This window comes from Sinocyclocheilus anshuiensis, unplaced genomic scaffold (assembly GCF_001515605.1).
Source record: "Sinocyclocheilus anshuiensis isolate Anshui unplaced genomic scaffold, SAMN03320099.WGS_v1.1 scaffold2218, whole genome shotgun sequence".
In the NCBI taxonomy this organism is placed as follows: domain Eukaryota; kingdom Metazoa; phylum Chordata; class Actinopteri; order Cypriniformes; family Cyprinidae; genus Sinocyclocheilus; species Sinocyclocheilus anshuiensis.
The window spans coordinates 125,456-141,934 of NW_015558568.1; the positions used below are offsets into that span (position 1 = coordinate 125,456).

Genomic DNA, 16,479 nt, shown 5'->3' on the forward strand with positions numbered 1-16,479 from the left:
CGAGTCCGACTTTCTAACCATTAGGCCACGACTTCCCCCACTTAACACTTAAACCACATTAAGTGTTTTAGAATATCCCAAAACCGTGCCTTAAACTATAAGCAAAGCTGACTGTATTTGAACTTGAGTCCAAGTTTAAAATAAAACTCTATGAACCACTCCATTATGAACGTACGAGCTGTATGAACCACTAACTTACAAGCTGTAAAGTAAACAGCTGTATATACTGTATGTATGTATATATTCACAGTTGTGAATTTTGGATGGCAAAGCACCACTCACATTTTCTTTAAAAATATTTACAAATTGTCAGAACATTTCTTTATTAATTTGTCCTGAATAATAATGTTGCACTGATATGCAGCAATCACTAAGATTGAGTTTACAGTAGATCTGTTGATTTAAACCGGTGCTGTACTGTAACATATTACAGACACTTTGAATGATTGTATGAACAGCTGGATTGAAGATCAGTCCTCTTCAGATGTAGAGAACAGACAGGAGTGTGTGTGTGTGTGTGTGTGTGTGTGTGCGGTAACAGGATGGAGTGCGTTACCCTGACAACAGCAGCTTCTGTCAACATCTCACTCTCTGACAAATGATGCTTTTTACAACTGTGTTAATTGCATTCCATCTCTCTCTGATAAAAGACACTGATCAAACTGAAGCTCACTTATTTGCATGATTAGGCTTTATTAAACGCCTGGGTCTTTCGCTGTTTTTTTTTTTTCCAGGAAACTCTCCCCCGCTTTATTTAGTATAATGTGGTCTCAAAAGAGGACTTGTATTTTGCTTTTGTGCTACTGCTGTTGCTTAGACCAAGTGAATTAATCAAACCTCCTAACCTATGTAGCTTTAAATGTTTATTTAGCTTAGTTTTGTTGTTGTTTAGAGTTATAAATCACCTGGACTGAAAGGTCATCCTAAAAGTTTAGGTTTAGTCAAGATTGTGATGGGCATCAGTTCAAAAAAAGACTTGTAAGATGATGTTTGGGACTTTGCAAGTGCTCATTAAATGTTTGCGCTAAAAACAGATTGTACATCTGACAGGCTTATGCATGTTTAGATTATCTATATGATATAGACTAGCGTTCAAAAGTTTGGAATCAATGTAAGAATTTTGAAGAAATTAATACTTTTATTCTGCAAGGATGCATTAAATTAATCAAAAGTGACAGTAAAGACATTTATAATGTTACAAAAGATTTCTATTTCAAATTAATACTGCTCTTTTGAACTTTCTATTCATCACAGAAACCTGAAACAAAAACATATCATGGTTTCCACAAAAATATTATGTACCACAACTGTTTTCAACATTATTAATAAGAAGAAATAGCAGCATATTAGAATGATTTCTGATGGATCATGTGACATTAAAAATTCAGCTTTGCCATTACAAAAATAATTACATTTTAAAATATATTCAAGTATAAAACAACTATTCTAAATTGTAATAATATTTCACAATATTACAGTGTTCACTGTATTTTGACCAAACACTGTAAATGCACTTTTGATGAGCATAAATGACTAATTTCAAAAACATTTAAAAAATCTTACTGACTCCAAGCTTTTGAGCAGTAGTGAAATTGTAAACAAAAATCATCCAGTGATTTATTACACACATGTCTGTTTCACAAATGAATAATTCTTTTGAACTGATTTGTATAATCAACAGTCTAAGCTCCTTATCAGGCACTACTAACTAAATATTTATTTGACCACAAATGCTTTTATGTGATGACTCAAAAGAATCTGTGAATCGCCTTTTGAACAGTTTTATTGACTACATTGAATCAGACTTCTCAGCGTTATCAAATACTCACTGAAGGCTCTTCAGTTCACAATGCAGACAGGCCACTGTCAGAGGCGATATGGATCGTTACTATTGATCTCACGCTATTGTGCAGTGAACACACACACATACAAATCAATTAACGGCTCAAATACCTTACAGGATATCGTCAGAGCCAAGGGAACAGATTCATGTTAATTGTGTTCAATGTTTTCATGTGTCATTTGGAAGGTGACACGTGTGTGATCTCAAATATGATACTTAACTCTACAATGGAAAGCAGAAATTCCCTTGCTCTTTTGATGACATACTTTCAGCTTTTCTAACCTTTTATGGAAACTGCAAAATTGGTTTCAGATATGTTTATGGCAGAACCACAAGCTCATTAATACATATGACAGCCGCCATATTTGCCAATGTATTGGATTAAAGGGGTTAATTTGTCTGTTTCAAAGTAAATGAAGTGAGATTGAAACCCTCTCTAAATTCCTTTGGCTTGTGAGACTAAAGAAAAGGGTTAAAACTGTATTGTGGGATATGCATTAGAGGTCAATGAGGAGCATTGTGTGGCCTGGGTTTGCTACTGTATTTAAAGGAGAGGTGAAACATGTGAGATTGCTAGAGGGAGAAACTGAGAAATCGGCATTACAGGAAGAGAAAGGAAACCAGTAACCTGTCATTTCGACACAGTTAAAGCACCTCAAGAGCTCCAGCTATCAGATTAAGAAACTGGGGCACACGGCTCCCTATTGGCTCTTCTGTAAGTATATTCGTCCTCGACGCTTGGCCTTTCGTTGCACCATCTCAAATACAAAACGGCACAGGATAGCAGTGCTACTGAGTTAATAATCTCATTCTAAATAACCTGAAACGTCTTCTCATTCTCAAGACAAATACAGCAGCACATAAAGTGTGACTGTTAGTAGAAATGTAATTTGCTCCTGCTGAAGTGTATGTTTGACTAAAGGGCAGATAGCTGCAGAGCCGGGCTCTGACAGAGACACATGTGTTTGTGTGTGTGTGTGTGTGTGTGTGTGTGTGTGTCTGCTGTAGTCGGCACACATACACACAGTTATTTTCCTTTTGTCACTGAAGACAAGCTGTCTTCTACCAGCACTGCTCGCATGCAAAGGAACTATCCGTGTACTAACAAGTACTTCGCATATCTCTGAAATGTGATGTGTCTTGCTGGATTCGGGCTGAAAGGATAGGAAAAAATGAGACAACGATTGCAGAAGATTGTGATGTGATGGGGTTTCTTATTATTTACGTGCAGTTTCTTAGTCTCAAAATAATATTATACATATAATCATAATAAAAATGTATAATTTTTTATAATGCATACAAATTTGTAATTATAATTTCTGAATTTTATAAAGTATGAATTATGTTTAATTTATAATATATAATGTATAAAAATAATTGAATGTATGTGTGTTGAATGTGTGTTTAAAATAATTAGCAAATAACTAATCTTATATGTAATAATACATATTGAGAGAGAGTGTGTTTGTACAATATGAATAATTTTAACGTTTATATCATTTTTATAATTATAAAATATATTATAATTTTTAAATTATACAGTTCAATTTAAAGATTATGTAAACAGATGTTTTTTGTTAGTATTTGAATAAATTTTAATTAAGTAGGATATTTCTTGTAATACTATTATACACACACACACACACACACATAAATATATATATATATATATATATATATATATATATATTTATGTGTGTGTGTGTGTGTGTGTGTGTCTCTCTCCACCCACTCGCTGTGTAAGTTGTAACTCATCACACTCCACATTAAGTCCACGACTGGCAATGCCTGCAGGACCTCAGATCTGCGGTGTGTCATCTCTAACTGGGTCAGAACTCACAATAGCTGCATCTCGCCTTTTGGCTCACTGTAGCTTCTTTTATTCATTGCTAAACTGTTTATTTATGGTACTTGATTTAACGCAGAGACAAGTAACAGACTCGCATACACATAAATACACACATAGAGAGGCTATGTGCAGCTTCTGTTGGAAAATAGCCCAGACAAAGCCCACAGGAGGACAAGAGCATCAGGAGCAGCTCATAGGGGCATTTGAATATTTGTAATTTAGAGGGAAGCATCATCCTTGTAGCTGGTCTTTAAGGCTTGTGTACAGAAACAGTTCACCCAAAAATGAAAATGATCATTTACGCACTTTCATGTTGTTCCAAGCCAGTATTTCTACAGTACAGCGTGTTCCTGGTCTTGCTTTTCTGTACAGTGAACGTGAATGAGGAAGTATATTAAAATGTATGACATTTATTCTTAAGAAATTCATTAGAGTATATAATGTAATTGTATGAAATTTATAAGAACCTATAATGTGAGAAATACCAGTATTAACCCCATTGGAATGAATGGAATTTAATTAAAAAAACAAAAACATTCCTCAAAAACAATCCAAATTTATGAAGCCTACATATTTATTTCTAACAAAACAACATTAATATAAGTTTTATATTAAAATCTAAATAAATTAATTTTACTTGCATAAACTTAAAAAAATATATAAATTTTTCATGCTGCAGTAGTTCTTCAATAGGCTCAGATATTCATGTTAATCAACAAAATTCAGTCAAAATTTAAATGATGTAGTGGTAGTAACTTCTTATTTGAGGCCTGTGCTATATGTTCTTGTTACAGGAAGTGAGACAAATTCCACCCCTCTGTTTTAGTCATTGCGTCGAAAGGAGAGCAAATGGCATTCTCAATCAAATCTGACACAGACGTCTCCTCTGAGAGGCATGGCAGAGTGTGTGGCGGGCCTGGCAGACGTTATTCCTCATAAAGTTTTACGACCTGCATATTCTGTGTTATCAAACCATTAGCAAAACTGCACGTGACCGGCAGGAATAGCTGCGCTAAATCAGCGAGTTCCTACTGAGGCTGATGGGAAAAACAAGATTCTGTTAACCATGATAATGTCTCATTATGACATACGGATGCTACTGATTAACTGTGTTTAACGCTCACCAATTAATTAAAGTTTGCAAAGATGTTTACCTCACCCTAATAAAATCTTGTTTTGTGTTTTTAGGGGCTCGATTTCTCATAACGTCCACGGGGGCCCTGTACATCTTGGATGTGCAGAAGGAGGACGAATTATTCAATTACCGCTGCATGACGAGACATCGCTACACATCTGAGACCAGACAGAGCAACAGCGCACGGCTATTTGTGCCAGGTAAAAGTGTTTAATGATATGTTATTAGTCAGTCAGCTGAGAAATTCATCATTCCTGTTGCTCTAAAGTTTCAGTGTTAAAGCCAGAGCTAGACTAGCTACCAGAGAAGCTACCGCAAACAAAGAAATTATAAGGAGACTTTACAAAAATTAGATATATGTAATATAACTTATAATGTTTAAAATGAGTCTAAAATTTTCTAAAACCTTGGTAACACTTTATTTCGATAGTCCACTTTAGACATTCTATTAACAGTAAGTAACTTTGCAACTACATGTCAACTAGCAGTTAGTAGAGTATTAGTAGACTGTCTGCTTAATATCTTCTAACACTTTCTTTGTCAACTTATTCTACTAACCCTAAACCTACCCTAACAGTCTACTCTGAGAGTTAGTAGACATGTAGTTGCAAATTAATGAGAATTAGTTGACATGTAGTTGACATGTAGTTACAAAGTTACTTATAGTTAATAGAATGTCTAAAGTGGACTATCGAAATAAAGTGTAACGAAAAACTTTAATCCAAAGTGATTTACAGACCATCTTGGGAAAGATCAAACTTACAGTCATGCTCTTCTGGTTGAGCTATAGCTAAAGATGCTAAGTTTGTGATTTACAATTTTCACCAGATTTTGACAGATATTTTGTGAGATTGTAACTGATGTTGTGGGAATGTAAGCCTGACAATTCTCCATTCAGACAGGCAGATAGATAGATAGATAGATAGATAGATGGATGGACGGATGGACGAATGAATGGTTGGACAGATGAATAGATAGATGGTTGGATGGATAAATAGATGAATAGATGAATAGATGGATGGATGGATGGATGGATGGATGGATGGATAAATAGATGAACTGATAGATAGATAGATAGATAGATAGATAGATAGATAGACGGAAAGATGGACAAATGGATGGTTGGACAGATGGATAGATAGATGGTTGGATGGATGGATGGACGGATAGATAGATAGATAGATAGATAGATAGATAGATAGATAGATAGATAGATAGATAGATAGATAGATAGATAGATAGATAGATAGATAGATAGATAGATAGATAGATAGATAGATAGATAGATAGATAGATAGATAGATAGATAGATAGATAGATAGATAGATAGATAGATAGATAGATAGATAGATAGATAGATAGATAGATAGATAGATAGATAGATAGATAGATAGATAGATAGATAGATAGATAGACGGAAAGATGGACAAATGGATGGTTGGACAGATGGATAGATAGATGGTTGGATGGATGGATGGATAAATAGATGAACTGATGGATGGATGAACGGATAGATAGATAGATAGATAGATAGATAGATAGATAGATAGATGGATGGATGAACGGATAGATAGATAGATAGATAGATAGATAGATAGATAGATAGATGGATGGATGAACGGATAGATAGATAGATAGATAGATAGATAGATAGATAGATAGATGGATGGATGAACGGATAGATAGATAGATAGATAGATAGATAGATAGATAGATAGATGGATGGATGAACGGATAGATAGATAGATAGATAGATAGATAGATAGATAGATAGATGGATGGATGAACGGATAGATAGATAGATAGATAGATAGATAGATAGATAGATAGATGGATGGATGAACGGATAGATAGATAGATAGATAGATAGATAGATAGATAGATAGATGGATGGATGAACGGATAGATAGATAGATAGATAGATAGATAGATAGATAGATAGATGGATGGATGAACGGATAGATAGATAGATAGATAGATAGATAGATAGATAGATAGATGGATGGATGAACGGATAGATAGATAGATAGATAGATAGATAGATAGATAGATAGATGGATGGATGAACGGATAGATAGATAGATAGATAGATAGATAGATAGATAGATAGATGGATGGATGAACGGATAGATAGATAGATAGATAGATAGATAGATAGATAGATAGATGGATGGATGAACGGATAGATAGATAGATAGATAGATAGATAGATAGATAGATAGATGGATGGATGAACGGATAGATAGATAGATAGATAGATAGATAGATAGATAGATAGATGGATGGATGAACGGATAGATAGATAGATAGATAGATAGATAGATAGATAGATAGATGGATGGATGAACGGATAGATAGATAGATAGATAATAGATAGATAGATAGATAGATAGACAGACAGATGAATAGATAGATGGATGGATAAATAGATGAACCGATGAATGGATGGATGAATGGAAGGATAGATTAAATTAAATTAAAAATATTTTTTTTGTTAATAGATCCTACAAACTCGGCACCTGCGATCCTCGATGGGTTCGAGAAGCGGGAGGTCATGGCATCCCACAGAGTTGAGCTCCCGTGCAAGGCCTCCGGACACCCGGCACCAAAATACCGCTGGCTGAAAAACAACAGACCGCTAGAATCAGACTCCCGTTTCCGTCAGAGCGTAACGGGCCTGCTGATCGAGAGAGCCCAGTCCAGTGACACCGGCAGCTACGTGTGTGAAGTGTGGAACAGCTATGGAAACGCAGAGGTCATAGGTCGTCTTACGGTAAAAGGTATATATCAGGTTTCCCCTGCCTTATTTTTTTATTGATTTTTAAATATCTTATTGATAAAGTTAACATAAATAATGTCACTGTGTTGTTCCAGAACCTCTTAAAGTGGTGGTCAGTCCTCGAAAGGTGAAGGGCAGTGTGGGTAGCCAAGTGTCGCTAACCTGCAGCATTACTGGCTCGGATGAGTATGAGCTCTCGTGGTACCGCAACGGCGACAAGATCAGCGCTGGCGCCAACGTGCGGATGAACGGGATCAATAAGGAGAACCTTGTGATGGATGGGATGGCGAAGAGCGATGGAGGAGTGTACCAGTGCTTCGCCAGGAAGGCCAAAATGTCAGCTCAGGATTTTGTGCAAGTCATTTTAGAAGGTCAGCACCATCCCGGCCTTTTCATTTTGGTACCTTTTGATTTCTTGAACTTAACAAAAACATCTCTGTCCACAGATGGAACCCCTAAGATCGTGTCCGCCTTCAGCGAGAAAGTTGTCGGTCCGAATGAGTTTGTCTCTCTGACGTGTCACGTCAAGGGAACTCCACAGCCTGCCGTCACCTGGACGCTGGACGATGACGTTGTCATGAAGGACAGTCGGCGCCGCATCGGTTACAGCATAACAGCGGAGGGGAACGTGGTCAGCTACCTGAACGTCTCCCACTCCCAGGTCCGGGACAGCGGGGTCTATCGCTGCACCTGCAACAACTCGGCGGGGACGGTCTCCTACCAGGCTCGAATAAACGTAAGAGGTGCTTGTCAGATCGACTCCTCAAAAACACACACATATATTTCATTCTGCTCATCTCAAGTTTATACGTGAGACGAGGGCCTGACTAACATCTGCTGTTATTTTTATTTCTGTTGAGCTTTCTGTTCTTTTCTTGCTTTTTTTGGTCACGTTCACTCTTTCATATGGCTCGGTGTGTATTTGTTTTCTTCTGTGGGTTTCCAACCACACTCTTAAAAATAAAGGTTGTTTATTAACATCAATGGTTCCATGACAAAACTTTAACATCAGTGGAACTCTTTATAGAAGGTTCTTTATAGTGGAAAAAGGTTCTTCAGATTATTCAAATATTCTTTATTCTAAGGGGGTCGTTTACACAACACAGTTGAAAATGTAAAACGTTTATGTGCTTTGGCTGTTTATTTACACAACAGTTGCATTTTGGGGGCCTGAAAACACAAACTTTTGAAAACAGGTTTCAAAGGGCAAGCTTTTGAAAATTATACCATTACCAGTCCCTGTTGTCAAAACAGTCCAATATTTCTACTAAATAGATAGATGGATGGATGGATGGATGGATACTGTAGATGGACGGAAGGATGGACGAATGAATGGTTGGACAGATGGATAGATAGATAGATAGATAGATAGATAGATAGACCAGTCCCTGTTGTCAAAACAGTCCAATATTTCTACTAAATATTGTAAAAACTTAATTTTCTGTAAAGTTGCTTTGCAACGATTTGTATCGTAAAAAGCGCTATACAAATAAACTTGAATTGAATTGAATTGAATTGAACATTGATGTCTGTATGTAAAACTTTTCAAAAATGCAAAAGAAAAAGTTTTCTGTTTTTAGTGCATCGTTGTCATGTAAACGTACCCATAAGAACTTTTTTAAAGCACATTCGTTTAAAAGTTCTTTGAGGAACCCAAAAATGTTTTTTCTATGGCATCGCTACAAAAACTCTCTTTTGGAACCTTTATTTTTAAGATTTCAGGGCTGTAGTTCTTAAAACTTATTTTAATGGCTTTTCTTTTAACCCCAACTGTTTCTTGTGTGAAAGTGTATGTAGAGTGTGCTTGTGCTCGTTTTACTTTTTTGTGTGTCCTTCTTCATCATTAATCTATATTTTACACTCTTTTTCTGTCCATTTTGTTAGATCAAATAATGTTGTATTTATGATTTAGTAATTCTGCAACACCCTGTCAACCACACACAGCACTCTAGCATCACAATGAGAACTTTTGCACTGACAAACACAACTCACATTTTACTTTTCTAGCTTTGAATTGTGATATTACATCACAGTTTGCAAACCACACACAGAATTTAGCATATTTTTAACAATATCCTCTGAAGAAGTAGACTTTAGCGTAAGAGTACTTATGGAAATATTATATTTTAAAAGAATATACTCTGAATGTAATGTTTTTGGACACTTAATTGCATGTTATTTACAATTAAATGAAAATTATAGTTTCAATTTATATTAGCTGAGCTTAACTTAAATATATCTTTATATGTAATTTAGTACATTTACATTATATTAACCTTAAATTTAATATCAAATATAATCAAGTAAGTTTACAATAATGTGGTTTTTATGTTAGTCAACACTTAAAAAATTAGTATACTTCTTTAAAACATGACAAAAGATTATTAAAAGAATTATTTAAAATGTACTTTAAAGTAAAATGTTTCATTTGACATTTTTACAAAGTGTAGTTTTTAATAATGTACTCATGTGTTTTAAGAAATTTAAGACACTTAAGTGGCCTTTTATTTCATTCATTTCATATTATCTGCAAGTACAATTTATTTAAAAAAATATAAGATTTAAATTGCACATTCATTATGACACAAGGGTGCATAAAGAGATGACATGTGTGAGAAACAAGTTATTAAGCAGTATCAAAATTACCATCCTAATCTTTTACTTTGTCTTGTCTGTTTCTTTGATCTTAGAAAGGCCCTCATCCATAAACCATAAATCCACATTTTCTTTATTAATTTTTTGCTACATTTACTGCAAATTGGACTTTCATCACAATGTAAAAGTCAATATTCTTTTAAAGAGAAGTGTTTCTTTTTTTTTTTGTACCCTAAAGGTCCTGCTGACATACGACCAATGAAAAACCTCACAGCTATAGCTGGGCGGGACATGTACATTCACTGTCATGTGATTGGCTACCCATATTACTCCATCAAATGGTACAAGAACTCCAACCTTCTCCCTTTTAATGATCGTCAACGGGCGTTTGAGAACAACGGTACGCTGAAGCTGCTGAACGTGCAGAAAGAACTGGACGAAGGAGAGTACAGCTGCCGTGTGCTGGTTCAGCCTCAGCTCTTCAAGAACCAGAGCGTCCACGTCACTGTGAAAGGTAGCCATACTTAATATCTGAAGTAAAATGAGTTAAACGATGTCATTAGAATAGCTTGTTCATTTGGTATAGCAGTATTTAACAATGTTCTCTGGTTGTCGTCAGTGCCTCCCTTCATCCAGCCGTTCGAATTTCCACGTTATTCCATCGGCCATCGCGTCTTCGTGCCCTGCGTTGTGCGCTCAGGTGACCTTCCCATCTCTATCACCTGGGAGAAGGATGGAAAGCCCATTAACGCCAGCCAGGGGGTGACCATCGACAACATCGACTTCACCAGCTCCTTGCGGATCTCCAACCTCCAGCGAATGCACAACGGCACTTACACCTGCATTGCCCAAAACGATGCTGCCGTTGTCAAATACCAGAGTCAGCTCATTGTTAGAGGTAAGACTACATGTTTAGCATCCTTTTTGGGAGTACAACGAAGAAACGTTCATAAAGACAGAACTTGTATGTGAACCTGTGGATTTTTTGTAGTTCCACCAAGGTTCAAAGTGCAGCCTCAAGACCAGGATGGAATCTACGGTAAATCTGTCATCTTGAACTGCTCTGCAGATGGAGAGCCGCGGCCAACTATTGAGTGGAAGTATTCCAAAGGTACGTGGCTTCACTGACAACTATAACGTTGCATGCAAAAGTCTTAATTGGTGTATTGTCTTTTAAATAACATTCCTAAAACAACATATATTTACTTTTACACAATTGTGTAAGATAACAATGCATAACTAAATAAATTTAATACACTTAGCTTTCAGATAATATACTTTGAATTAAGTTTAGTTTTCAAATCTTTTTTAATTTAATTTTTTATTTTTATTTTAATTTTTTATAATTTGCCAGTGGCGAAAAAATAAAATATTACTAATGCTAGAAGTACTACTACTAATAAAAATATAGTGAAAATAATTCTACATTTATTCTCTGAAATTGAATGAATATTAAATGAATATTTAGATATTTTTAGTAAGAATCAAGACAAAATGATAGCCTTATCATTTTTAAGAACAAACTTAAACATAACTTCACATTTTTAATTTTATTCTAAAATAATTTGCCAGTGGGGGAAAAAAATCAGTTAATTTGTAATAGTAGTAATAATAATAATTCTAAATTTGTTCTCTGACATTAATTTTTTTTTTTCTTTTTTTTTTTACTAAATGATAGCTTTATCTGTTTTAATCATGAACTTCACCCATTTTTTTAAGCAATTTGCCAGTGAGGGAAAAAAAAAACTTCTATAGTAATAAAAATGTATAGAAAAAAATCATTCTAGATACATTCTCTGCAGTTTTGGTTTTCATGGATATTTAGATATTTTCACTGGAAGTCTAATTATACTGTAGCTTTTTATTTTTGTAAGAACAAACTTTTATATTTTAAAACAATTTTCCAGTGGTGAAAAGAAACGAAAAGTATGATGTCACTGAAGTTTTTTAGCACTTTAACTAGAGGACTTTAACTGTGCCAGGTGCTGGGGTGCCCCAGTTTCAACCCATCGCGCTAAACTCGGGCTTCAGGGTCCAGCTGCTCGGGAACGGCTCACTGCTGATTAAGCACGTTCTTGAGGAGGACGCAGGTTATTACCTGTGCAAGGTCAGCAATGACGTGGGAGCCGATGTCAGCAAGTCCATGTACCTCAACGTGAAAAGTAAGAAACACTATTTTACTGAGATGTTAGATGATTGGTTTGACGGTTCACTTTGCAGTTCTACTAAAATTCCAACCCCTAAATCATACATGAATATTTAGGTGTTTGTTAAGAGGTAAATGATTAGTGAGACACTTTTGTTTGGGTTTTTTGCGTTACTTAAGGACACAGTTCACAGAGAATTCACAGAGCGTGCCAACCTTCTGGTTACTGCCACTCTCGGTCCACTGGGCCACTCGCAAAACCAATCAAATGTGTGTTTAGGTGACAGCTTTTGTTTTGTGCAGGCTTGGAAATATTTTTTGCAACATTATTGTCAATAGTAAGACTAAATGAGAGTGGATTGTGTAAGGTGAGAGGGTTTCTGCAGTGAAGTCTCTTTGTCTGCCTCAGACACATGTGGGTGTTTATCCACGAGTAGCCAAAAACCTTTTTCCCTCTCATTACACTGTGAACTCCAGTAGGAGCTGACATGTGGAAAAGCATGTGCTTTCAGTGCTCTTAATGTGTGTGTGTGTGTGTGCATGTCTCACTTTTTCTGTTTCCACCCACTCTGTTACACTCTGTTACCACACACATACAGTAAACACATAGGGGAGAGAGAGAGAGAGTAATAGAGATTACCTCAGACTATAATTTCATGAAATTCTTCTTCATAGTGCTTGTGCAAGAGGTATTCAATTACAAGCGATCCAAAGTAGATGATAGAATGGGAACAGTACTATTTCTTTTAAAGTCAGCATGAAACTTCTCCACAACCCATTTTACAGCCATAATATGATGCATTCAGAGAATACTTTTAACAAATAATTTTATATTTATATTTAGACTGTTGTCCAATAGTTTGAGGTTGGAAAGATTTTTTTGTTTTGAAAAGTCTCTTTTCAGTGCTGCATTTATAAAAACAAAAATATTATAAAATAGTGCAATTTAAAAATATTTTATAATTTTTTATTTACTACTTTATTTTTTTTATTTTAAAATGTAGTTTATCCTGTGAGGGCAAAGCTGAAATTTCTTTACTTCTGTGTTATTATACAGTATTAATTTATTTAAAAAAAAAAAAATCTTATTGGTCCCAAACTTTTACACAGTAGTGTGTGTGTTTGTTTATAATATAAAACTAAAAACAAATTATATTTATGAAATGTAAAACATATAAATATACATACATATAAATATTTATGAATAAGATTTCTATTATATTTAATAAGATTTATTATAATAAAACCTGGAACGTGCATTCCAGGTAAACTGGGTCGATTTTGATTTCCTGTTGACTTAATCAAGGATGTTTATTTAAAATGTAGTAAACTCTTTATACCTTATTGTGTGACTCAAATAAATGCTGAAATCCATTTGATTTAAAAGTGTTTTCTACAGCGTGCGACACAGCAGCTAAATGAACTGTTTTAATGTCGGGTTATCCATCTATTCCCTGTCTGCCTATGCATGTGGTGGCGGCTGCGTTCTCATTTGATCAGAGTGTGATGTTAGAGAGGCTTATTTTCACACCCTGCTCTTATCAGCATGCAGCAGGAGCTTCCCTGCAGAGCCGCTCTCTCTGCCTAATACAACCTCTTCTTCATCCTCTTTCCCTCCCTCCCTCGCTCTGTCTCTATTCTCTCTGCCGCTCTCTTTCTCATGTCGTGTAACAACACACACACAGAGCTCTGCTCTCCAAGAGATCGATCAGGCTGACAGGTGAAATACTGTGTCGTGTTTGTGCGGAGAGCTCTGCTCCCGGAGACATGGCTCTGTTGTTATGGCTCGCTGTTGTAACTCGAGTCTCCCTGAGAGGTTTGTTTCAGAGTCCACTGTGATGTCTCCAGTTTACCGCAAACAAGCTCCTCATTAAGATCAGCCGTGATCAGCGCTGAGAGTTCAGGTCGTGTCCCCATGGCCACAAAACAGAAGGAGAGAATTCTACCCATCTGGAACAAAACAGAGAAAATCCTCAAATCCATTCCTCAGTACTCAAACCTAATTACTAGAAGAAGAAAAAAAACAACATCAGGGTTGAGTTTATTTTTTGGAAGTAAGAAATTAACTTCTTAATGAGAAGTTTATATTTAAGTGCTGATTTTGAAAGGTTTGCATGTGAATGTTACCTAACTGTGTTATGTCATTTTCTGTTGGAATACACTATAAAAGTGTTTTTTCTTAGATTATTTGACTACGTTTTACAAGAAAATAGTGTACTGCTTACTGTGCAGTATATACAGTGTATACATTTTATTTTGTTATATTTTAATTTTATCTATTTTTATGGTATCTGAAAAAGACTATTTCATATATTATATATGCAATTATGAGAAATAAATGACTTTGTATTACCTTTACATTTTTTAACAGCAGAAAAAGGGTGGAAAAGGGCTTCCATAGGAAGGCTGAGCTGAGTGCATTACATGATGTGATTGAATATCTGTTGTAAACATATTATGCATATTATGCACAGTATGCATAATATATACTGTACAAGTATTGAAAGTAATATGATACAGTAGTATGCTACTTAGAATGTATGTACAAAAACTGACACGTTGATGCTTAATCGTGCAGTGCAATTTTCAGGAAATCCTGCTGATAAAACTATGATGATCCCAGGAAACTCTCTATATAATAAGACATAATGGTGCATCACGTCAGTGGCTGTTTTACCATGATCCCTCCCCTCTTACGCTCTGATTGGCCACAAGTTTTTCCATTTTCAGCATCATGATGCGACTCATTCGCAAAGCCCAATGATGCAGTAAAGGAGGATATCAGGCTGTGGTGAACACAGCCACTTAACCAGTCAGCTTACTGTTTACCCCAGTGCATCGTGGGCCAGGAGCTGCTGTACACATGCATGTAATCTGCCCGTCAGCCCAGCGAGGCAGAAGGTCTTGGCCTACATCCCCCACACACGGCCCTGAGCGCTGATGAGATAGGGGATGATAGGTGCCCTCAGAAAGCCTGCGGGGAGCCAGGAGTCGCTATGAGACTAAGACAGGAGAAACATTACACTGGAGGAAAACTCTGACTCCACATCCAGTCATTCCGGCTTCATTTGTAGCATTACACAGCCAAGAAATTAAGCAAATGTTAAACACAATATTTTTGGTGAGCTTGCAACATGCTGTCACAATTTATACGATTTATTATATATAAATTTGTTTATTAAAATATATTCATATATTTATTATTAATAAATATTTATTATAATAAATATAGCAGAATTGTTTGGCATTAGAGGCACGTTATCCTTCAGAAATATGCTCAGAAATATGATTCTAATATGCCAATTTGGTGCTCAAGAAACATTTCTTATTATTATCAACAAAGATAAGTATTGTATATTTAAAATTCTAAATAATATAAAAATATTGATGCCCTATTTTATTTTTATTTTTATTTTGCTTTAGAGACTTTTTTTGTGTACAGGGGAAACTGCATCATATCCCTGTATCTGCACCCAACATGCGGCAAACGTGTCTCTGATTCCCAGATTTATGTGTGGACTGATAGTTTGGGGTCAAATGTCAGAGAGCTGTGCAAAGCAAACTGTCAATTCTGACCCCTCATGACCTAATTAGACTGATTAGTTTGACAACCCCTCTAGCCTTATAGACGTTAAACAAACACATTGCGTCTTTTCCTCTCGCGCTATTTTTTTTTTATCCCGAAAAAGGACAAGATTACCAGCGTCATCATCCTCCCAGAGAAAGATATTCAGCTCGGATCCATGATACAAACATGCAGGCTCGTAACTGCTCTCCTCTGAAAATCAATTCTGGATGTTTGCTCTATTCTTGTCCTCCATTGACAGCACCCTCTTACAGCTGGGGGAGAGCAGGCAGGCCTGGCTGGTTGGCATGGTAACATGTCCAGGTGAAAGGGAGATGCAGGCTCTCATGGGAGGGGAGGGGGGTGAGGAAAGCAGCCAGGAATCCCTGCGGGCTGGATAGAAACCAGAGACCGCAGACTCCCACTGCTTCTCAGTCAGCTAGACCTGTCAAGGACACACATCTGAAAAATCACATCTGTTTATAGATAGATAGATAGATAGGTAGGTAGGTAGGTAGGTAGGTAGGTAGGTAGGTAGGTAGGTAGATAGATAGATAGATAGATAGA

At 36.0% G+C, this 16,479-nt stretch overlaps 1 protein-coding gene across 1 annotated transcript in view; it reads left to right on the plus strand.

The window, feature by feature from the left end:
• Positions 1-16,479, plus strand: part of LOC107679528 (Down syndrome cell adhesion molecule homolog) — a 90,360-nt gene that overhangs the window by 40,566 nt on the left and 33,315 nt on the right. The window contains exons 4-11 of the mRNA XM_016475107.1: positions 4,881-5,027; positions 7,329-7,607; positions 7,702-7,977; positions 8,053-8,349; positions 10,440-10,715; positions 10,821-11,099; positions 11,193-11,312; positions 12,184-12,363. Of these exons, the coding sequence (XP_016330593.1) occupies positions 4,881-5,027; positions 7,329-7,607; positions 7,702-7,977; positions 8,053-8,349; positions 10,440-10,715; positions 10,821-11,099; positions 11,193-11,312; positions 12,184-12,363 (1,854 nt within the window). The remainder of the gene's footprint in view (positions 1-4,880; positions 5,028-7,328; positions 7,608-7,701; positions 7,978-8,052; positions 8,350-10,439; positions 10,716-10,820; positions 11,100-11,192; positions 11,313-12,183; positions 12,364-16,479) is intronic.